Source organism: Eriocheir sinensis, chromosome 9 (assembly GCF_024679095.1).
Source record: "Eriocheir sinensis breed Jianghai 21 chromosome 9, ASM2467909v1, whole genome shotgun sequence".
In the NCBI taxonomy this organism is placed as follows: Eukaryota; Metazoa; Arthropoda; class Malacostraca; order Decapoda; family Varunidae; genus Eriocheir; species Eriocheir sinensis.
In genome coordinates this window covers 9,814,962-9,839,742 of record NC_066517.1, presented here as the reverse complement: position 1 = coordinate 9,839,742, position 24,781 = coordinate 9,814,962, and the positions used below count along the sequence as shown (strand labels likewise).

The 24,781-nt window shown below is 41.9% G+C and overlaps 1 protein-coding gene across 1 annotated transcript in view; it reads right to left on the bottom strand.

The window, feature by feature from the left end:
- Positions 1-257: 257 nt before the first annotated feature.
- The window catches only part of LOC126995907 (homologous-pairing protein 2 homolog), a 36,647-nt gene continuing 12,123 nt past the window's right edge, over positions 258-24,781 (bottom strand). Inside the window, exons 2-3 of the mRNA XM_050855801.1 lie at positions 14,595-14,822; positions 258-4,717 (exon numbers count right to left, since the gene is read on the bottom strand). Coding sequence (XP_050711758.1) covers positions 4,460-4,717; positions 14,595-14,822 — 486 coding nt within the window. The 3' untranslated portion in view covers positions 258-4,459. The remainder of the gene's footprint in view (positions 4,718-14,594; positions 14,823-24,781) is intronic.

The window sequence follows — 24,781 nt, the reverse complement described above, 5'->3', positions numbered from 1 at the left end:
CTCTCTGTCTCTCTCTCTGCCTGTCTCTCTCTCTCTCTCTCTCTCTGCCTCTCTCTGTCTCTCTCTCTCTCTGCCTCTGTCTCTGTCTCTCTCTCTCTCTCTCTGCCTCTCTCTCTCTCTCTCTCTCTCTCTCTCTCTCTCTCTCTCTCTCTCTCTCTCTCTCTCTCTCTCTCTCTCTCTCTCTCTCTCTCTCTCTCTCTCTCTCTCTCTCTCTCTCTCTCTCTCTCTCTCTCTCTCTCTCTCTCTCTCTCTCTCTCTCTCTCTGTCTCTCTCTCTCTCTCTCTCTCTCTCTCTCTCTCTCTCTCTCTCTCTCTCTCTCTCTCTCTCTCTCTCTCTCTCTCTCTCTCTCTCTCTCTCTCTCTCTCTCTCTCTCTCTCTCTCTCTCTCTCTCTCTCTCTGCCTCTGTCTCTCTCTCTCTCTCTCTCTCTCTCTCTCTCTCTCTCTCTCTCTCTCTCTCTCTCTCTTAGATGGAGAGAGAGAGAGAGAGAGATTTCTGCCTGGAATCGTGCCAAATCTATTCTTCGATTTACCAAAAACTCCTTTATCCATAGCAGATGTCAACACCTTGCTTTCTCTAATTCTTCCAGAAACTTCTGGCACTTAGCCAAAAATGTCTCCTCCAATATCACTTTTTCCTCTTTCCCTCCTCTCCTTAACCCTGACGGGAGTACTGCCGTCTCATCTATCTCTAAGGCTGAACTCTTCACTCAGACTTTCTGTAAGAACTCCACTCTGGACGATTCTGGGCATATTCCTCCTACTCATCCCCCCTCTGACTCCTTTATGCCTGTTATTAAGATTCTTAAGAATGATGTTTTCTATGCCCTCTCTGGCCCCAACTCTCAGAAGGCTTATGGACCTGATGGAGTGCCTCCTATTGTCCTTAAAACTGTGCTTCCGTGCAGACACCCTGCCTGGTCAAACTCTTTCGTCTCTGCCTATCAACATCTACCTTTCCTTCCTGCTGGAAGTATGCCTTTGCCTGTGCCTAAGAAGAGTGACCGTTCCAATCCCTCAAACTACTGCCCTATAGCCTTACTTTCCTGCCTATCTAAAGCTTTTGAATCAATCTTTAACCAGAAGATTCAAAAGCACCTTTCCACTTCTAACCTATCTGATTGCCAGTATGGGTCCCACAAGGGGCGTTCTACTGGCGATCTTCTTGCTCTCTTAACTGATTCTTGGTCATCCTCTCTTAGCAGTTTCGGTTAAACTTTCTCTGTTGCGCTAGACATATCGAAAGCCTTCGATAGTGTCTGGCACAAGTCTTTACTTTCTAAACTGCCCTCTTTCGGATTCTATCCCTCTCTATGTTCCTTTATCTCCAGTTTCCTTTCCAGCCGTTCTATCTGTGACGTGGTAGACGGTCACTGTTCTTCCCCTAAACCTATCAACAGTGGTGTTCTACAGGGCTCTGTCCTATCACCCACTCTCTTCCTGTTATTCATCAATGATCTTCTTTCCATAGCAAACTGTCCTGTCCACTCATACGCTGATGACTCCACTCTGCGTTATTCAACTTCTTTCAACAGAAGACCCTCTCAACAGGAATTACATGACTCCAGGCTGGAGGCTACAGAGTGCTTAACCTCAGACCTTACTATCATTTCCGATTGGGGTAAAAGGAACCTTGTGTCCTTCAATGCCTCAAAAAACAAATTTCTCCACCTGTCAACTCGACACAATCTTCCAAACACCTACCCCCTTTTCTTCAACAACACTCAGCTGTCACCATCTTCAACACTGAATATCCTTGGTGTATCCTTAACTCAAAATCTTAATTGAAAACTTCACATCTCTTCTCTCACTAAATCAGCTTCCTCGAGGTTGGGCGTTCTGTATCGTCTCCGCCAGTTCTTCTCCCCAGCACAGTTGCTATCCATATACTGGGGCTTTGTCCGCCCTCTTATGAAGTATGCCTCTCACGTGTGGGGGTCTCCACTCACACAGCTCTCTTGGACAGAGTGGAGTCTAAGGCTCTTCATCTCATCAGCTCTTCTCCTCTTACTGATAGTCTTCTACCTCTTAAATTTCGCCGCCATGTTGCCTCTCTTTCTATCTTCTATCGTTATTTTCAAGCTGACTGCTCTTCTGAACTTGCTAACTGCATGCCTCCCCCCCTCCCGTGGCCACGCTGCACACGACATTCTTCTAAAGCTCATCCCTTTACTGTCCAAATCCCTTACGCATGAGTTAACCAGCATCTTCATCATCATCATTTCATCGACGCCTGCTCCTAGGAGCTCCCACCAGGGGATGGCCACGGCAGAAGAGCTTACAACTTTCTTTATCCAGACACTCCCTCCTTGTCTGCTCAAAGTTTCTCAAAAATCTTTCCCCCCTCTCCCTAACGTACTCTTGCACCCTATCCCTCCATTTCACTGGAGGTCGTCCTCTAGCATTCCCTCCCTCTATCTCACTCACATACACCCTTCTGGTCATCTTACTCTCCTCCATTCGCTCCATGTGGCCAAACCACTTTAAAGTCTGTCGCTTCACTTCTTCCACCACTCCACACTTCTTCCCTTCACCCCTGTGACACATTCCAAAATGTTCGTACACACTTTCATTACTCATTCCATCCATTCTACTCACACCACAAGCACTCCTCAAATAACTCATTTCCACTGCCTGCACTGTAGACTTCTGACTTTCATTCCAGGCCCACGTTTCACTTGCATATGTGAGGGTTGGTACTATTATTGTATTTTTCAAATCCCTCTTTACCTCCATGCTCACACTTCTGCCATTCATGATTCGTCCCAAAGACCCTACCACCCTTCTTCCTTGCAATGCCCTTCCTCTTATCTCTCCCTCCATACCACCATGCTTACAAATAACTGATCCAAGGTACTTAAACTCATTGACCTCCTCCATTTCTTCACCATTCAAAATTATTTTGCATTCTTTTTCAAATTCAATTCCCACTCTATATGGGTATACAAAATCCACAACCTCACTTCTACTTCGCTCACAAACCATCACTTTACTTTTGTTGACATTTACTTTCAGCTTTCTCCTATTACAGACACTATCAAAAACACTGACCAAATTTTGTAGGTCACTTTCATTTTCTGCAATGAGCACTGAGCAATGAGCAATCAGCAAACAGTATCGAATTCAGTACCCACTTCCTTCCCTCATTGAACAGTCTTACTCCAACTTCTCCAACTTTGCCCTTATTTTCTAATAACACCATCCATATAAATATTGAATAACCATTGTGACATGACGCACCCTTGTCTTAAGCCCACTTTTATCTCAAAATGTTCACTTGTTTCTCCAGTAATTTTGACACATGCAGATGCATCCTCATAGAAAGACTTTATTGCACTAAGCAGTGCATCTTCCAGCATCTTCACTCTTTCATCCCTCATGCTGGTAAACTCTGGAACAATCTTCCTTCATCTGTATTTTCTCCTTCCTACGACTTGAACTCTTTCAAGAGGAGGGTATCAGGACACTTCTCCTCCCGAAATTTTGTTTTCTTTTTTGTGTGCCTTGAGCTGTCTCCGTTGTAAAAAAAAAAAAAAAGGAAAGGAAAAAGACGAAGAGGAGCTTCTTGTTGAATAACAGAAAAAAACACAAAACACAATATATGCAGGAGGCGGGAGGTAGAGAATGAAAGAGAGCGAGCAGAGGGAGAGGCAAGGAGGGGGGGTCAGAGAGGGGAAGGAGGGAGGCAGCAGCCAATCAGGAGATATCAACGCATGACGTCACTGCAGGGGGTGGGGCAGAGCGGAGGAGCGTGGGTTAGACTCTCGCCCGTGTCAATGGCACACACCCGAATGTGGGCTAGTTCTACAGCAAAAAAAGTTACCAACTTCTACTCATGATTACTTAGCAACCAGTGGACCTAGAGCAGTCTACTAAACGTCATTCGACAGAGGACAGTTTGTACTCCTAGAAGTAGTATATGGTTAACTTCCATTATGTTTATTTACATTGCAATTGGAATGTAAACATGACCCTAAATTTTCCCCAAACCCCCGGACATGGGGGTAGCCTTCTGCAAAGACACCCGGAGCTGGAGGGTTAATGAACATCAGAAAGAGTGGGAGATAGGACAGAGCCCTATGGGATACAACTGTTGATAGGTTTAGGTAAAGAACAGTGACTGTCTACCACAGCAGGGATAGATCGACCAGATAAGACACTGGAGATAGAAGTACAGAGGCACTGAATCTGTAGAAGAGTAGTTTAGAAGGCAAAGAAATCGCTTGACTACACACTGAAAACAAGTCTGGTGACAGAACAAACCCTTATCAAACACCTCTTTCTATGCCCATCCACCCAGTCTTTTCATCATTCACTCTCACTGCTATGTGTGGTCTACTGTAATAAAAGTAAGTTATTTTGGAAATTGTTATTGGAGAGATTCTATTGCAGCCAAGAACTGCCAAATTTACCTCTAATAGCTCAGTGTCATTTCTCTTCAACAGCCTCTCTGTTGCTGCCCTCAGGCCTTGGGCAGCACCACCCCTGCATCCTGGTCAGTCTCCACACCAATTTCCTCATACAAGTGGACTTTAGGGTGTGGATAGCCCTCCAGGATGGCGTCCAGCATGTCAAGGGCCAACCTGCGCCTCTTCCGCCACTGCCTGGTCATGCCCTCACTCTCCTTCCTCACACTGTCCTGTTCCTCCTTGGACACCAAGACTCTGTTCTCTGTCAGGTCATTGAGCTTCTGTTGCAACCGGCACACTTCCTCCTCTGTCTGAAAACAGAGACAGCAGTCAGGACATTTGTGTTTATTATCACATGTTTGTGTTGCCACTATAGAAATATCCCTACTCTGGCATCTCATGCATGGCTCACACACTTCTGTCCAGATCATTAGAAACTTGTAAGAGCCCACCCTCACAATTACAGGTTATAGAGGCAAAATATCACATGATACACACTCTACTTTGAACCACAGAGCCTGAGAACTCCTGAGCTATGGGTGACCTGGCTGCAACCAAGGATTAAGAGACAATATGGATAGTTCACCAAGCCTTGTTTTACCCACGGTGCATTAATTACAGGTTGTCTGCAGCTTCTGGTCCAAACGAAAGGACAGCATTGAGTGTTATCCTGATATATTACTGCTCACTAACCTGCCTAATTCATTGTGTCATTGTGTACAAATACATTTTTTGTTATTGTTCAGTGCTATTTATTGTATTTACCCAGTGGCGTAGTAAGGGGGGGCGGTCTGCCCCGGGTGACAGCTTGAGGGGGGTTTGATGATACAGGCTCAAGTCTAATGGCTAAATTCAATGACGTAGCTAAGGGAAGGGGTGTTGGGGTCTTATAAGAAGACGCCCCCCCCACGCCCCCAACAAAGGGGTCCATCGGACCCCCAAATGGTCTATTTGGGAGCCCCATTTGTTGCCATACTCATTTGTAGAAGTGTGTGGGGGGGGACCCCACAAGGAGACAAGACCCCCAGATCTCCAGCTATGCCAGCATATATAATGCCGCTTTGGATAATGATGGAGTTTTGGCTTATTTTTATGTGTTTGTTCAACTTTGTTGGTCTGTATATATATATATATATATATATATATATATATATATATATATATATATATATATATATATATATATATATATATATATGTATATATATATATTTATGGTAGAGCCCCACTTAGCGCGAGATCAATTAGCGCGAACCGCAATTAGCGCGAGCCACCATCTACCAAGAAAATAATTAATTAGTGCGAAAGCCTCAGTTAGCGCGAGCAGCCACCACGACTGAATTTTGAAAATTGCGCCAAGCCGCCAAGATGCGCGGCACAAGCCGCCATGATGCGCGGCACAAGCCGCCATGATGCACAGCACAAGCCGCCATGATGCGCGGCACAAGCCGCTACGATGCGCGGCACAAGCCGCCATGATGCCTAGCACAAGCCGCCATGATGCCCGGCACAAGCCGCCATGATGCACAGCACAAGCCGCCATGATGCGCGGCACAAGCCGCTATGATGCGCAGCACAAGCTGCCATGATGCCTAGCACAAGCCGCCATGATGCGCGGCACAAGCCGCCATGATGCACGGCACAAGCCGCCATGATGCACAGCACAAGCCGCCATGATGCGCAGCACAAGCCGCCATGATGCGCAGCACAAGCCGCCATGATGCACAGCACAAGCTGCCATGATGCGCAGCACAAACCGCCATGATGCGCAGCACAAGCCGCCATGATGCACGGCACATGCCCTTACTTTAGCAGACGACGCCATGTTGATACAGGGAAAGTGCTTTGTTTACGTTGTGGATGTGGATACGAGCAACTGACCTTGGCCGTGTGTGACGCACACCCAGAAAATTTGGAGTTGCCTGTTGTCCAAGTGTGATACTGCCTTAAGGCAGCGAGGCCGCTGACCAGATGAGAGCGGGCAATGACATCATCGGACTCCCAGCGAATCACAAGCGTGTTTTCAGAGCTCAGCCAATCGTAGGGTTGTTTTTTTTAATGTGAGTGATTATCAAACCCAAAAGTCAGACCCACGTGTGCACAAATAATTTTTTTCATATTGGTTACTTTAGTCAATTGGCGCGAATTCAGTTAGCGCGACCGCGTTCATCCACCTAATTCTCACGCTAAATGGGGCTCTACTGTTTATATATATATATATATATATATATATATATATATATATATATATATATATATATATATATATATATATATATATATATATATATATACAGTAAAACCCCGATTATCCGAAATGGAAGGGGGGAAGCCTCTTTCGGATAAGCCGATTTTTCGGATAATCCGGATTTATGGCCGCCATTTTGATCGCCGCCATTTTGATTTTGAAACCAAACAAACACACGCTACGCTAAACAAAGTAGTACGCTTAAAACATGTGATGTAAATGTTTTATTGTATGTTTGTCTGTGTGTCTCCTTGTCTGGACCAGTGTATGTTGATACTTGTGAGCGTTGCAGATCTGAATTGTGAATGTTGCAGAGTGCGATTGTGAATGGTTGTGCAAGCTTGCAAGTGTGACCTTGATGCATCGTGCAGGTGGAGACACAGTATGATGACTCATATTATCGCGCAACTCGTATGTTGGAAGGGGAATGTGGCATGGAGTGGAGAGGGGAGTCGTGTTTGTGTCGTTGTCTTGAGAGTACGGTGTGAGAGTAGTCGTGCAGTAGTTTGTTCGTTCGCCGCACCTACGTCCTTGCTGGGGCGAAGGTGTGGACGTGGTGTTGTTGAGAGTTTGTTTAATGTTTTTTGTCTAATACATTGATCTATTCGTTACAAGCTATTTCGGCAATACGTATTAGAAAGCATATTCATTTTAACTGTTCTTATCAATTTTAAATGTGTTAATATAGTACTTTTATTTATTTTTGATGTTTTATAACGTTTTAGTATAGAAAAAAAAATTTAATTGCATTATCCAGATCAATTTCGGATAATCCGGTTTTTCGGATAATCCGCTTTCGGATAATCGGGGTTTTATATATATATATATATATATATATATATATATATATATATATATATATATATATATATATATATATATATATATATATATATATAGTATATGTATAAATCTCCACGGGACGGAACAAATAAACGTTTTCAGTGTTTTCAATACCTCAAGTTTCGCGATCCTCGAGTTTAGCACTATACATTCGGAACGAAGCGAGTGCGAAACTTGAGAGGGTACTGTAGAACAACTAAACTAAAAGAAATAGATGAATGTAAGGAAATATATACAGGTAACTCTCGATTTACGCGAGTATTGTGTCCTTGAAGAGGTCGCGTAAATCAAAAACAATGTAAATCAAACTAGAGGTAGGTTTCTATCAAAAAATATTCACTTCATTCAGTGGAGAGAGAGAGAGAGAGAGAGAGAGAGAGAGAGAGAGAGAGAGAGAGAGAGAGAGAGAGAGAGAATAACCATATCACCGAGATATCCACTCAGGCACTCAGTCTCACTCGTGTGAGGAAGAAATGAGGGACACCACGAGCGACTGTCTAGTATTGGTACCAGTACCGAGCAGTCTGGTACCGGTATCGTACCGTATAGCTGGTACCGTTAGTACTGGTACTGGTACCGGTACCTGCCCGCCCCTATTGTTGCGTAGCGTGGCAGCGTGGGTACTGTATTGTTGTTCAAGTGGCGAGCGGGAAGAACTGAGCTCAGCTGTGTGGCCGCGGCGCCATGTGAGTCCACTTGCGTGAGACATCTGGTGGCCACTCCATTAAATATCGCGTATAAGTGAAAAAACGTGTAAATTAAACATTTATTTGGATTTTGGACCCCGCGTTATTTCAAAAACGCGTAAACCAAACACGCGTATATCGAGTTACCTGTATAAAGAAGAATAGAAATGAGGAAGAAATTTAAAAATGGAATGAATTGCAAGCAGAGGTAAAGGAGAAGAATAGTGCAAGAACAGAAGAGGAAGAAAATAATTTTTTGGGAGAGTTTTGGGAGACAGGGTAAAGAAGTGGTATATAAGGGAAAAGCCAAAAGTGAGCAGAAACAAGATAAAATTGGAACAACTAAGGGTTTAAGTGTGATGTATACCAATGTAAATGGGATAATACCTAGAAAACTGGAACTACAAGACTACTTAAAGAAAAAAGAACCCAGGATTGTGTGTTTAACGGAAACAAAGCTAAAAGAGGCCATTCAAATAGCGTTTAACAATAACTACAATGTATGGAGGAAGGATAGGAGGGGTTAAGGTGGTGGAGGAGTGATGATAATGACGAGAAAGGAGTTATTAGTGAAATCAGTAATACATGGAAAAGGAGAGGTGGAAATAGTGAGTGTTAACTTGGAGAACAAAAACAGAGAAATGATGATGATAATAGCAACTTATTTACCACCAAGAACAAACTCATGGAACAGAAAAGAATATGAGATGATGATAGAGGATACCATTCAGAGTTTGAGTAGGTTACTCAAAGCAAATAAAAGCGTCTTGTTGGTTGGGGACTTCAACTGCAAAGAGGTAAATTGGGAAACATTCGAAAGTGGAGGAAGTGAGATGGCGTGGGGAGAAAGATTTCTAAAACTGACTATGGAAAACTTATTGATGCAGTGGGTGACTGAGAATACAAGATACAGGAGTGATGATGAACAAGCGAGACTGGACCTGGTGCTGACAAAGGGAGTGCACTTGTAAAATGAATTAAGATATGTGTGTGTCCCATGGGAAAAAGTGATCATGTAATAATAGAGTTGAAAACTGATGAGGAAGTCACTGAGGAAGACGAATCATACAAAGAAAAAAGGAGAAACTACAGGAAAGCGGACATAAAAAATCTCAAGAAATATTATGAAAAGATGATCTGGGAAAAGTTAAAAAGAACAAACGAGGTGCAGGAAAAGTATATTTTCATAGAGGCAAATGAGACAGGAGTCAAAAAATATGTCCCATTATATAAACCAATAGAAAGAGGAAAGCAACATGTGCAGGTGCAAAGAAAAAGAGAGACAAAGCATGAAAAAGATGGAAAAGAAATAAGAACCAAAGAAACAAAAAAGACTTTGAGAGAGCAAGGAATGAATATATGAAAATAAGGAGGGAGGAAGAGAAAGGATACGAAAAAGATATTGTTAAAAAGCATAAGGAAGAACCTAAATTGTTTCATACATTTTTAAATGGAAAAATCAAACCAAAGGAAAAAATAGAAAGACTGAAAGATGGAAATAAGATAATTGAAGATCCTAAAGATATGACTGAGCTACTAAACAAGAAGTTTCAACAAGTTTTTATAAAATAATCAAAATTTAATGAACCACAAGATGACAAGATGAATGTTCAAATGGAGGAAGTAATAGTAACTAAAAAAAAGAGATATATAAAATAATGGAGAAGCTGGAAGAGAGGAAAGCAATAGGATCGGATGGAGTTTCAGGTTTTATTTTGAAAGAATGCAGAAATCAGCTGGTCGGACCGGTAAATGATATCATAAAATGGTCAATATCAACTGGTAAAGTACCGAAGGTATGGTGAAGGGCTGAGGTGGTCCCTATATATAAAAGCGAGAAAAAGGAAGAACCTCTGAACTATAGAGCAATATCATTGACCAGTATAGTTTGTAAAATATGTGAAAAAGTGATAAAGAAATAATGGTTACTTTACTATTCATGCTATCTTCTTCATTTTTGGTTCATTGTGTTTGGCATTAAATTCTCTATAATTGCCCAAGAAAACTTAATATATATTGGGAAAGGAAATATTTTTTTTGCATGCGTAAATTAAATTTCATGTGCGTCGTGCAGTTTCCCACTTCATATACTAATTTTAAAAAATAATGAAGGCTTATTTGGAAAATGTGTACTTGGTAAGTTATTCTTAAGGGATTAATCTGTTCACTGATTTTTTTTTATTGTCAAATGATATAACCTATTGAAGTTTTAGGCAGTCAAAGTTACGGTATTTAAAGGCAATTTTTCACCGCTTTTGTTTTTTTGTGCCTTTCGTTTTCATGCATCGCCTTGAAGCTTACTTCACTTCAGTATCCAAAAGTACACTGGATTCCTCAGTGCTAGTGTAAATCTAGGGATGTACCGATGTATCGGTATCAGTATCGGTGGTATCAGTACATTTTAAGAGTATCAGTATCAGTATCGGTATCGGCTGATTTTCTGCCGATACTACCGATACCTGAAGGAGTTTTGTACGTCGCATGTCACTTGTTGCAAATAATTTTGTTCAACAGAAATTGGATTTTCTAAATTGTTGAAAAAATATTAGAAACGTGTAATTAACTAGTATCATGATACTACATGATTTGGAATTTCCTGCGATTTAATTTTCATCACTTTAAACGATAAGATTCATATTACTTTGAATACAAGTATATAATACTTAGTATACAGTATAGCCTTTGGTACCGCGGACGCGTATAATACAGGTTTAGTAGCTTCGGTGCGGGATTGGCAGAGCCTCTCCACTCGCCTCATTTGCCTGCCTCAGTCAGTCAGACAGTCACCCCACAACAGGGCACGCTGCCAGGGTCTGGGGATTTCTTCACAGTTTTCTACCTAAATGTACAGCGATTAAGGTAAAGCTGAGTCAACTAGAGTACTAGACCTCACGAGGCGCCTCCTCCCTCGCTTTCTTCCCTTCTATGGTGGAACAACGAGTAGTGGGTCTTTTTTTTTTTTTTCTTAACATTTGATATTGCCCTTTAGCTGCTGGAATTGTTGCATAAAAAAAAAAAAAAAAAAGCAGTGCACAGGTATCGGTATCAATATCAGTATCAGTCAAATATTGGGGTATCGGTATCGGTATCGGTCAAAATTTTGGTATCGGTACATCCCTATGTAAATCCATTTTATACATTGGTTGATTTTTCACTCAAAAATACGATACGCGTCCCTTAGACCCCATCTCCCATTTCTTACTCCAATCCCAAATCTTATTTAGGTCCTCTTGCAGAATTTCACAGTCTTTACTATTTCTTATGTGTCTCAGCAATTTCGCATCGTCTGCAAACAAACTCATGTAGCTATTTACTTTCCCCGGCATATCATTTATATATACTAGAAAAAGTATTGGTGCCAGTACTGATCCTTGAGGCATCCCACTATCTACATTTCTCCATTCTGATTTCGTGTCCTTTACCACTGTTCTCATTTCTCTTCCCTTTAACCCTCTCGCGCACTGGGATGCCAATGACGTGTAAATTTTTTTAGGGCCAAAGTGCACCGGGACGCCATTGGCGTCCATTTGAACAAAAATATTACTTTTAAATATGTAGTTATATTCACTCCAATGACATGATTTTTTGTTTGAAGGTAAGTTTCCTCACCCTCTCTGAAATGAGCTAATTGGCAACACTCTCCGCATCCACAGATTTGAGTGCAGTTGAGAAAACAAAGACAGTTTCCGGTCACTCTTTCAGCAGTCAATCTGTACGCCTCGCTGCTGTGGGCTTGCGCACGCCCACGCCGCCCACCGCATAGCAATGATAATAGTGTTATATAGTGCAATACAGTGATTTGATTGGGTGTAATTTGTATTCTTTTCTCTTTACAGGCTGTAGCATATTATATTTTGTGATTTACATAAGCAAATGAAAGATGGACTTTTTTCGATATTATTACTTTTCCGCAAATATTTCATGGTGTTAATTGTCCGATTGGAGATTTGAAGGAACCATATGAATCCTGATAAAATTAGATATATACAATTAAAAAATCTGCGATACAGTGAGATCGCGAAAAGTGAACTGCGATATAGCGAGGGACAACTGTATATATATCTCAGGTAGGCTGTGTGCATCCGAAAGAAGTCACTCTTTAAGATGCCCCTATTCTATGCTTTGTCAAGTACGATTTCTGCTTTTGCTCTGCTATCTCGTATGCTCATAGAGTAGAAAACATGGTCAATATGGAGTGTTTGATGGATCAGCTAATGCTAGCAGGCTGGGAAGAATGGCAGGAAGATTAGCAGACAGAGACTGGTTGTATATAGAAAGGGTGACATGCATATGACAATTTTATTTTTTACAGCAATGGATGCAGAGCAAGTGCAACAAACATGGGGAAAAAAAAATACCACTAAGTACTATTCCAGCAAAAAGAGGTCAGTAACAGTGGCCAGAAGAGGTTGATTTTGTATGGTGAGATCTTTTGATACTCTCCTTTTAAAGAGTCCAAGTTGTGGGCAGAAGGAAACAGATGAAAGAAGGCTGTTTCAAAATCTACCAGCAAGAGGGATAAATGAGTGAAGCTCCTGGTTTACTCTTGCATGAAGGATTTGGATAGAATAGAGATGAACTAGAGTAGAAAGTCGTGTACAGTGAGTCTGTGGGAGGAGTAGAGGCATGCAATTAGCAAGTGCAGAACAGTCAGTGTCATTTTTGGTTATATTTGAATCATAAATAGAGTGTTTTCGATCACGTGATCTCGTGACGTAATTCTAGTAAATAATCTCCCCACGTGGTCGGGCGTGATACCTCCCGCTTTGACTTGCCTACGGACTTCCTTAGTTTTCAGCCCCAATGAAGTACTCTTGACACTAAAATTCACGTTTGGTTGTGGACAGGACGTTATATGAACATAAATTAAAACTACTCGAGTTAATCAAGATCCATACGCCATCGAAAAGGAACAAATGTGTTCAAATAATGAGACATTGCCAGACATATCTGCTATTTTCTGGTTTCTTTACCCAACCCAGATTACAACATGAACAACACGAAGGCCTACAAGAGTCTGCAGACTTACAAGCTTTTCACAGGTGGTTGATAGGTGAAGGAGGTGTGTGTTACAGCGAGATCTCAGCGTCAGCCAGCCATCAGCTGAGGCAGAACATGTCTGGATGCACGTATGCGTTGTCATACATTTTGACCATCTTATTTTACTGTGTACTTCCAGAATTTTTGAAAAGATAACACCATTTCAATTCATGTGTTAACTGCCATTGACACATTATAAATCTATCCCGCATAAAAAAAAAAATCAATGTGGTAAAAATAACAAAAATGAAGACCCTAAACCAGTATAGAGATATATGCACAGCTGCGCTTGTCCTTGATCTGGGCTTTCAGTAAAATTTACGACGTAAACAATAATTACCTGTTATAGGGTAGGCGGTGGCCGAAGTGATAGCATACTGGACCCACATTCGCCGCGTGATGGACGACGCGGGTTCAAATCCCCACGCTACCACTCGGATTTTTCGGTCACCGCCGAGCGGCTTAAAACTACCTACATGCTGTCCTGAAGACCACCCATCAACCCGGACTCTAGAGGAAGCCGTCCAAGCAAATCAAGTACGAGTTCCGGGGGGCAGCATGAGCCAATGCAGGATGGCGCCACTATAAACACTCGCCTGCGCCAGAACGGGCTGGGCCGACCATCAGGCCCCACCTGGAAGAAGCCTTGGGCCGACCATCAGGCCCCACCGGGAAGATGCCTACCGGCGCAATAGGCAACAACGTAAAAAAAAAAAAAAAAAAAAAAAAATGAAATGCCTTCTGCACACTTTCCAGAGGTCTGTTTTTAAAGTCTGGGCTCTGGGCGCTTCCGCAAACTTTCCAGAGGTCAGGATTTGAAGTCTGGGCTCTGGAAATCCTTGATAACCGGAGGCTGCTGCTTTCCCTCATCAAATACCTACGGTGATCATCACGCATCGGCACTCTAGGAATGCCATGGAAAGAGACCTGGGTGTTTGTTAGACGTATTCCAACACCCAATCACAATAGAAGTGTGGCATCACTGTTCTTACACCCACACCCACAAACAAGCAAGCAGGAGCCAAAGACAACCCAAGGAGTTACTATAGTCTCTGTGAAACAACTCGTCCTCGCCTCAGTCGCCTGTCGGCGTTACCATGGTGACCGAGTTTGTTGAGGTCTCATGCTCCCATGATGCACCACGGCGTGACGTCAATCGAAAACACTCTATTGCATACCATGAGGTTTAACTCACAGGTGCAAAGACTTTAATTTATTGTAAGACCCTCCTTGCACACGTATGGTGATTGACATACTAAAATTGCATAAAATTGGCAACATATATACTATTCAACAACAATGATATTATCATAATTAAAGTGATAATGCAAATAATAAGAGTTAGAGGAGAAACAAAAAAACATTATAAACCTTTTCCACCCTGTCCTGTGCCTCCTGTGTAGTGGGTGTGGCAGTGAGAGCCTTGAGATGTGTCTCTGCCTCACCCAGCTGCCTCTCCTTCTCCCTCAGGCTGGTGGTGAGTTCTGCTACTTGACTGTCCATTTCCTTCAGCTGCTTCTCATCCAGGGGAGGAAACTGCTCCTGACTGAACACGTACACCTTTTGTTTGCCATAGGTCTTCTCATGCACTGAGCCTTCCTGAAATTAAAACCATTTTTGCTGACACCAAAAATTCCATCCAGTTTTGGTCGTTTAATTTTATTTTTGTTTTGTTTTTATTGTAGGTGTTATGTGGTGCATGCTTTTTTTATATAGTAGGGGAGGTAGTCAGGGGCACTTTTGGGGAGGCAGTGGCCGAGTGGTCAGTGTGTGGGTGTGGTGAACCCGTGGACCTAGATTAGTCCCACTGAAACATGGTTGAATGGTTGAAAATGTTGTGTCTTACTGGTGACTTTGGGGCTGAATGATAATTGTGTATGGTTCATTCCACTTTGGTATAGACTACTGACGTCTGTATATACTTTCTTGTTGCATTGGTTGGACATCTTGGTGAGGTTACTGCATGGGTTATCTTGCTTTTTCATCACTTTGTGCCCTTATTCTCTTAGTTATTGTCCCAGAGTCATCATCTAATTTACTATGGGGTCAAAGCTTTGTCTTGCTCATAATGTGTTATTTGTTATGCCCTAGAGCAGTAATTAATAACACATTATGAGCAAGACAAAGCTAAAAATGTGTTATTTGTTATGCCCTAGAGCAGTAATTAATAACACATTATGAGAAGACAAAGCTAAAAATGTGTTATTTGTTATGCCCTAGAGCAGTAATTAATAACACTTAATGAGCAAGACAAAGCTCATAATGTGTTATTTGTTATGCCCTAGAGCAGTAATTAATAACACATTATGAGCTTTGTCTTGCTCATAATGTGTTATTTATTAAGCCCTAGAGCAGTAATTAATAACACATTATGAGCTTTGTCTTGCTCATAATGTGTTATTTGTTAAGCCCTAGAGCAGTAATTAATAACACATTATGAGCTTTGTCTTGCTCATAATGTGTTATTTGTTATGCCCTAGAGCAGTAACAAATAACACATTATGAAAAGCAAGATAACCCATGCAGTAACCTCACCAAGATGTCCAACCAATGCAACAAGAAAGTATATACAGACGTCAGTAGTCTATACCAAAGTGGAATGAACCATACACAATTATCATTCAGCCACAAAGTCACCAGTAAGACACAACAAAAAAGTGTCTTCATACTCCCACCTTGAATCCATTCAAGTCATAGGAAGAAGTAAATACAGATGAAGGAAGGCTATTTAAGACTTTACTTGTGGCAGGGATGAAGGAATGGGTGTGTTGGCCAACTCTTGCATAAGGGATTTGGATTACACAGAGATGAGCTAAAGTAGAAAATCTTGTCCAGCATATCTGCAGGAGTGATAGAGGCATACAGGTGGCAAGCTCAGAGGAGCAGGTAGCATGAGAATAGCATTAGAAAATGGAATGGTACAGCACTGCACTTGAATTTATGAGGTAGATGACAGTCAGTAAGAGGAGGGGACCTGATGAGACAAAGCCTTGATCTTCACTCTGTCTAAAAAGTCTGTGTGTGTGGAGCCCCCTATACATAAAAGGCATATTCCATACAGGGGCAAACAAAGCTTTTCTATAGAGTTAGCATCTGGGGGAGCGAGAGGGTGTTGCAAATTAATTTTTTTAGCAACACACTGGTATGGCCAAAATCTCACAGACACCGACTCACCTGCGACGTGCTCCTAAGCAACCTTGCTCCTAAGCAATACCTTAAATAACATTCCCCATAGGCCTAAAGGTACAAGATTTAAGGTATACTTATGTTTGGAGGGGTTTCAATTAACCCCTTAACCCCGGGTACGTCATATGTCGACTTTACCTAAAAAGTCCCTCACCCCGGGTGACGACATATGTCGTCCTACCAATTTTTGAAAAAATGCACCAATATTTGTGGCTTCTAAAACATTCTGGGAGTGGAAAATTCCATCATCCTGTACACTCCCACCCACTTCCTGCCACCCCAAGCTACCCCCCAGGCCCCCTCCTACTTACTCCCTGTCATCCCCGTTTTGCACGCGGCACCGCTGCCCCGGCACTTACTCACTCAGGCATACGCGGTTTCCTGTGCTGTGCACCATGTTGCGCTCTAGTTCGTCCTCGCACTTGGACGATGTGTAAACAGCTTGGTGTTGTAGGTATAAAAACACAAAACACGTAAACAATGCAACTCAACACGTAAACATTGGCAAATAAACAGACGGGGAAAGGAAATGTACATAATTTTTCAGTTTTGTCACAAAAATTACAATAATTTCTCTGTTTTAGGTGTAAACAATGACATTCCAGTGCAAAAAAATCCGTTTTTTTGTATTTCATACGTTCAGTAAAGGGGCCATAAGTCATGTATGCTAAATTTGACACCAAAAATTACAACTTTTTCACAAAAATTTCATGCAAACTAGATGCAAAGAACACTTGGTAATCGTTTTTCGGGGGGTTTCTTGGTTGATAATGATACCACACACTCACATATCATGAAAAAAGATTTTTTTTTCAAAATTTGATGTTTTTGGGGGGTGTAAACAATCACCATTTGTGCATTTTTTCAATGGGTAAGGATAGCCAAACAACGGTATAACTCACATACATCATTTTTTACCTCTTCATTTCATATGTATTGCGTAAACAATTCACTGTTTATGATGTAAACAATGATGTTTGTTTGCCATTGTACCTCATATATTGCTACAATACACTTACAATCACAAGCAATAGATTGATGGGTTTTTTTTTTCATAAAAAAATGTACAATAATCCACTAAATTTAGATGTAAACAACCTGTAAACAGCTTTTTTTTCTTTTTTCAGGCCAGCCAACTCTGCAAACAAGTGTTCCGCGCTAGTACCTTTTCACAGAAAAAAACGCGTGCTTCCCACATACTTGCCCCATTTGTTTGTGCAAACAACCAAAATTCCTTGTGTAAACAAAGAGATACTGTGTATATATGAGCCCAGTATTATATAAACAGCTTTGTGAGTGTGTGGTACGTCCTGGTGTGCTGGGAAGTGCCAATAAATTGGGGGCAAACTACTCTTGTAGTGCTTCCCACATACTTGCCCCATTTGTTTGTGCAAACAACCAAAATTCCTTGTGTAAACAAAGAGATACTGTGTATATATGAGCCCAGTATTATATAAACAGCTTTGTGAGTATGTGGTACGTACTGGTGTGCTGGGAAGTGCCAATAAATTGGGGGCAAACTACTCTTGTTTGCCCCCCCTCCCGTCTTCTTCATTGTCTGCGTACCGGTCAAACAAGACTGTCATCTTGAAGTCCATGGAATGTACTTTCATATGCCGTTTGGTTTATTGATCTAGATTTAGTAGTTGTTTTTTTTTTTGGCGAATATTTTCCCAAGGGCAACTTTTGCCCAAATATTCCAGGCTGCAGCACAAGACCGCTGAAATATGCCTGGGGTTAAGGGGTTAAGGTCGACTGAAGTGTTGGCGTCTTAAGCCAGCCAGTAGTAAGAGTTAATATGTAGACGGCCACGTTGCTTGCTCCGTTCGACAGCAGACTGAGTAATAACTGAGGTGTTACCACGACCGCGGCTCACAGCTGACTGTTAAACTCGGGAAGCAAGCTGAGTGCCCTTGTGTAGCAAGACACCGGTATTTCCACCGGACATTTCAGAATATTCTTTACATGGTTCGAAGCGAATTCCAATAGCAACTGCTAATTTCATTAAGTTATTTTACTTAATGGCATTTATTAATCTCGCTTTATTTAGCAGTCATGCCTTTAGGGTAAATTACTAAAGAGTTGATTATTAATGCAACTTCTGGGCAATGCAGTATTGCCTTTATTGTGGAGCAACTCAACTACCCAATTACCCACGGCTGCTCAGCTTCGCTTTCAGATCCCAGCTCACTTCTTAGACAACCCTTAATTCCTAACACACTCCCCACAGAAGATTGCAATTTAAAATTGCAATGAACAATTTGAGGAATAAGACAACTATTTGAAGAATTGTTCTAAATCTGAGATCTAAATTGGGACAAATTAAGTTTTTTTAATGATACAAGGCTCATTTTTATTGTAGTGTAAGGCACCATTCCCCAAATCATTTATGGAGTTACATTTAACCCATTGACTGCGGATTTCTTACCAGAAGACCTCACCAAGCTACAGGAATGGATCAAAAAGTGTCTGCTACAATTCAATGAAGAAAAATGTAAAGTCCTGCAGCATGGGAGGGGATATCCAGCACACCAATACCACATAGGAAACACTCCACTATCCACCACAGAGGCAGAGAAAGACATGGGAGTATATGTTATCAGGCTACCAGTGAAAGCCTATTCGTTCCAATCGCAGCGGACGGGTTAAATTAATCCTCACCTTTTATTTTTATTTAGCTAATCCTCACCTTTTATTTTAAAGGAAGTTGTAGCAATTTATTCTTAGATCCTCACTCTGACGGTAATTAATAGGTCAAGAGTGTAGCATTTATAAAGTAAGTCCTCACTCTGACTTTAGTTTGTCAAAAGTGTACTACGTAAAATTAGCCTAGGCATCCTCACTCTGAATACAGTATACAGAGTGTAGCATTTTAAAATAAAGAAGACTTATTTGGAGGAGAAAAAGGACAGAAGCAGCTCGGGGGGGGTTGAGGACGCTGCCTGCCTCGTTTAGATAGACCAGCCCCTACCCTGTATAAAGTCAATAATTTATTTAAATTAACACTAAGTAACATTCATGTATTCATGAGGAGCAACTTTATATATCATCAAGATTTTCCCTAAGTATCTGTTGGAATCTTTGAATTGTCTTTCTGTAGCCTTCCTTTTAGGCCTTGCAGATAGAACAGATTCCTGTTTACTATTACTGTTGGCCTCTGCATCCCTGTTCATTTCACCTTTATTTATTTCTGTGCCCCTTATAACATGTCACTGAAAGTTCTAACGGGTAAAGATTGCAAAGAGAGTGGTATTGAATACTATGAAAAGACCCATTATATACCTTGCTTAAATTTGACAGTTCTTATTTTGGCATCATAACTAGCAATTAATTCTAAAACCTTGCCCATCATCCAAAAGGGTGTAGGTTTGTTAAGGGCCTTAAATAATACAATGTCTACTACCTTAATTCTACTTTCCCAGCCACTCTGATATAATTTTCCACTATTCTCTCTAAGGCTCAGCAAATAGCTCTCATACCACAACTTCTGATTTTTTTTATTTATTATTTCTTCCTGTATTTCTAAGGTCTTTCCTAGTGATGGTTGGCTTTGATCGTCAGTCCAGACATCACTAGCATCTCCCCTTAGTATTAATGAGGATTTGCCATGTAATTTTAAGGAGTTAGGTGTAATGAACTCTAAACTATCAGAGCTAGATCTATTATTTTAAAGGAAGTTGTAGCAATTTATTCTTAGATCCTCACTCTGATGGTAATTAATAAGTCAAGAGTGTAGCATTTATAAAGCAAGTCCTCACTCTGACTTTAGTTTGTCAAAAGGAGGAGGTTTTTTGCTGAGCACTGTGAGCGTAATGGGTGGATGTTCGTCGACAATTGGGACCTCTTCTTTGGCAACGACGCCCTCTACGCCCGTGACGGGATACACTTGAGGTTCAAGGGTGTTGAGGCTCTCTCAGACTCCCTTGAGCGAGCACTTAGTACCCTGAGGGATTTTTTAGTATAGACGAGGGGGGGAGAAGTAATGGGAGAGGACATCTAGCTCACAATACAACCAGGCAGTTTAGAAGTAATTATAGGGGAGTAACAGAGGGCAGGCTAAGAATCTTCTATACTAACAGCAGGAGCCTCAGAAACAAGATAGACTTACTAAGGGGTGAAGCTCGTTCAGAAAATTTTGACGTAATAGCGATCACTGAGACATGGGTAGACACTGCCAATAGATATTTTAGATCGGAATTTGAAATAACGGGTTATCAGATGTTTCACAAAGACAGAAGGGGAAGAAGGGGAGGTGGAGTTGCACTATATGTTAAAGACTCACTTAAATGTTTAGTTAACAATTCAGTCAAAACTAACATGGATTCAGAATCAGTTTGGGTAGACGTCTACAAAGGGAAAGAAAAGCTAACTCTAGGAGTTCTGTACAGGCCACCCAACCTTAACAGGCAGGACACGAGTACATTACTACAGGAGATTGGCAGGGCGAGTAGGAGTAAAAATGTCTGCATAATGGGGGACTTTAATTATAGGAATATAGACTGGGAAGACCTAGTGGGTGACCTGGAAGCCGAGGATTTTCTTAAAGTTATACAAGATAATTTCCTAAACCCTTAGAGTACGGGTGGCGATATATTTCTCTGGATGGTGTGCAGGGGGAAAAAATTTAGACATTTAAAAGAGGTGGAAATGGTGTCTCTCTTCTTTGCAATAATTGTATATTCATGTAGTATATATGGTGGTGTAAAAAAACTTTTCTCCTAATAATAATAAATAAGTTATGACAGCCGAAAATATTGCACATTTTCTTGTGGCCATGACACGTCGCGTGTAAGCACCCCACACACACACGCACACACACACACACACACACACTCTCTCTACCTACTTGCCCCTCCCTCCTCTGTCAATGTCACTACCATAGCAGTCATCAGAGTCACTGTCACTTTAATTCACCCACGCTCTACTTCCGCCCAGAGCAGAGGAACTGTTTGACGCGTCACGAGACATGACATGTATGCTGAACAAAAGTAGAAAATGATCTGTGGCCTTCGGTATAAATGTACAACAAAAACATAATAAATGGCAAACACAGGAAAATACTGAGTTTTGTGGCAGATAGAAGCAGCCTCAAAGGCTGCTTTTACTCCGTCACTCGTCAATACCCTTATCTCCCCTCCTGCATCACGACTTGCTCTGCTGAAATTACCGCACCATAACTACGTCATCTGCCCCAATGAGCACATCTACGGGCCAGAGAACCAGCGCAGAAAAGGAGTAAGTTTAATTGGTCGCCAGATGAAACGGTCTTCTTACATCAAATTCATGAACAAATACGTATAATCAGAGGGTGTTATGGGAAGAGAGCGTGGACTGAAGTGGCAGAAGCTGTAACAAGGTTAGTAATCACATATTCATGGTTCAATTAGCTTACAAACTAACCTAACCTAATCAATTGGGTATTTTTTGCATAATAACACAACCACTAACCTTCCAAACAGAACATACCTTTTTATTCTGTATCTGAATAGTTTCATTATGACCATTTCTGCCACAACCCCCTCTCCCTCAACAACCTAACATAACTAAACCTAACCATGCCAAACCTGCCCTGTCCTACCGAACACATCCTAACTTAACATGCCAAGTTTGTTGGGGGGGAAGAGGGGGTTGGTATAGAAACTAGAACAAAACCAGGCAAATTAATACTTTTAATGCTGTGTATTCCCACAGCACGCATGCATGGTGGACAACAGAATGACTAATTTTATCAGGGAGATATTTCTCGCAACACCGGCCGGTGTAGTGGACCTTCTTCTTTTGACCTGTAACGCTTGGTATTGCTTCTTAGGTCCTCCTCCTCCACACTTTTATACTTCACAACATGCACTTAGGGCCGCTTTCACAGTCATTTTGTTTGTTATGATCGTTACCAATGGCGGCAATCGTTGCTATAGTATTTCCATGTGCAACTGGCCGATGGGGTAGTGGCGGCTGCGGGGTTAGCCTAGCCCTGCACTTACCACACACTCTCAACATCTCTCGCTTCGTCTGCAGCTGCAACTACCCCATCGGCCAGTTTCACGTGAAATACTAAGCGGCGATCGCTGCCACTGGTAATGATCAAAACAAACAAAATGACTGTGAAAGCGGCCCTTAGTTACTTAACAGTGTGCACTTATACACTTCACCCTGAACTTAGGTGTTTTCTGTCCTTTCCTCTCCCTGATTTTGCTTTTCTATGCCCTTTTGCAATTTTTCACTATTACTTTTCACCGTCTGTGCCATGCATTACAGGTCAAAAGAAGAAGAAGAAAAGGAAAACAACATCGGAAGACCTACAACTTTCATAAACTAGAGAAAAAGATTTTGGGACCGTGGTTCCACAGCACGGGGTGTTCTCTTATCATGTTAATCAAGAAGTAAGCATAGCAGCTCTGCCAGTCCATTTTACGAATCTCTTGGTGGGCCATCTTCCACTGTTCCTCACTCCTCAGCCACTGCCGTCGTCTGTTTGTTCACATGCAGCCATTCGGTACCCACTCTCATACTCACAACCGTTTTCCATTAATAAGGACAACCAACAACTCGCTCCCGGTTGGGCATACGGGCAACCGCGGTTGCCCATAGCCCCAATGGTTGGACACCGCCTTCTAAGGCAGCAATGCATGACACCGACGGTAGGTAGACGTGACCCGTACATGTCAAAGGAGCGCGAAACTCGTGGCGGTAATGCGCAAAAGTCGTGATGGTAAGAATTTAGGACTAAGCGCTAAACTCGAGGATCGCGAAACTCGAGAGGGTACTGTAGTTGGCGTCTGTTTGTGTGGGGAATAATGGGGTTGGGGGCGTCAGCATTGGGAGGATCAAAAGGGGAAATAGCAGTCCAGGCGATGTCGGGAAGGTTGAAATCACCTATGATCCAGATGTGTTTATCTGCCTGTATGCGTGAAAGAGAAATTTGAAGGTTGTGTAAAGAGTCTGTATTAGTAGAAGGCGGTCTGTAAAAAGCAGCAATAAGAAGAGATTTACAGTTGAAGGTTTGTAACTAGACCCAGCTAGGTGATTTCACGGTCTGTGTCAAGGTCAGGCCTATGCTTAACACAAAGACCCAGCTTGGTGGTGATGATGACACCGCCACCTTTGCCGAGGTCTGTCGGGCGATCTTTACGGAAAACGGTCATACTAAAAGGGGGAGGGAAAAGCTCACTACTGTCAATGTCAGAAGTCAACCAAGTCTCAGTCTCTACTATTATGTTACGGTTATGTGTGGTGATTTGATGGTGACCCAACACCCCGATTTCCCACGGGTCCCCCAAGGTCGTTAGCGGAAAGGGATTAGGCCTTTTTCTTTACTTTTAAGTACTTGCACCTTCATATTATGGCTGAGGGACATGTATTTCATCCCTTAACTATAATATGGAGGCGTAATATCGTATTTTGGAGGTGCGGAGTCAATCTCCACAATAAGCAGAGTGTCAAGCAACTAGACAACCCCCCCACCAACACTAGGACTACCAGGTGTTTGGGTCTGTGTGTGGTCCCTGGCTACTGCTTCCAGCATATTACACTCTGCCCTCAACTGACTGCTGGCTGTGTGGGGTGGACCAAGACCTTGGGGGGGACGCGTGCCGCTACCAGGAGGGTGAGCAGGTCAAAGATGATGACGTTTAAGGCCAGGAGTTGAGGGCAGAGTGTAACACTGGAAGCGGAAGCCAGTGTCACACGGTGATCAAATAATGGATGGCATGGTTTCTGTCAAGTTGCTTGACGCCTTAATGTTTTTGATAAATTTCGTCAGTGATACTGATACACCCTAAGCAGGTGTTCAGCAAATATTGTAATGTAAATAAAAAAAATTAAAATGTCCAATTCTGCTTGATTTTGCAGGGCTTTCTTTCAAGAAAGATTTATAATGAGGAGAGCCTTTCAACAGTCATTCATTTTCTTTCGTTTAGTAATAAATAAGACAATGAGAATAATCAACTATATTTTTATTAACAATGGCATCACTTATTGTATTAAAGTGCAATTGTTACACTCCCAGAGAAACACAGGTAATTTACTATAATTAAAAGAATAGTTTGAGCTTTGTGGGTCCAAAGACATAATTGATGATGACACCTGGTAAGAATGAATATACCTCATTGGCATCACCATCTGCACAAACCATTTGTATTTATTTCCTTTACTACTGCCTCCCATTTCTGTTTTTATTTTTTTTCCATATGACAGTTTTGTAAAACTACAGAACAACTACTTCTCCCCCTCCACCACTCCAGCACCTCCCTACCCCCCAACACAAGCCTGGGGTCCTGTGAGGAACTGGAGTTTTGTGGGGGAAGGCAAAATCACTGAAAAATGGGCTTCCAAAATTTCCCTAAAATCATCCCTTGACCCTTTCCTTGCGTGTG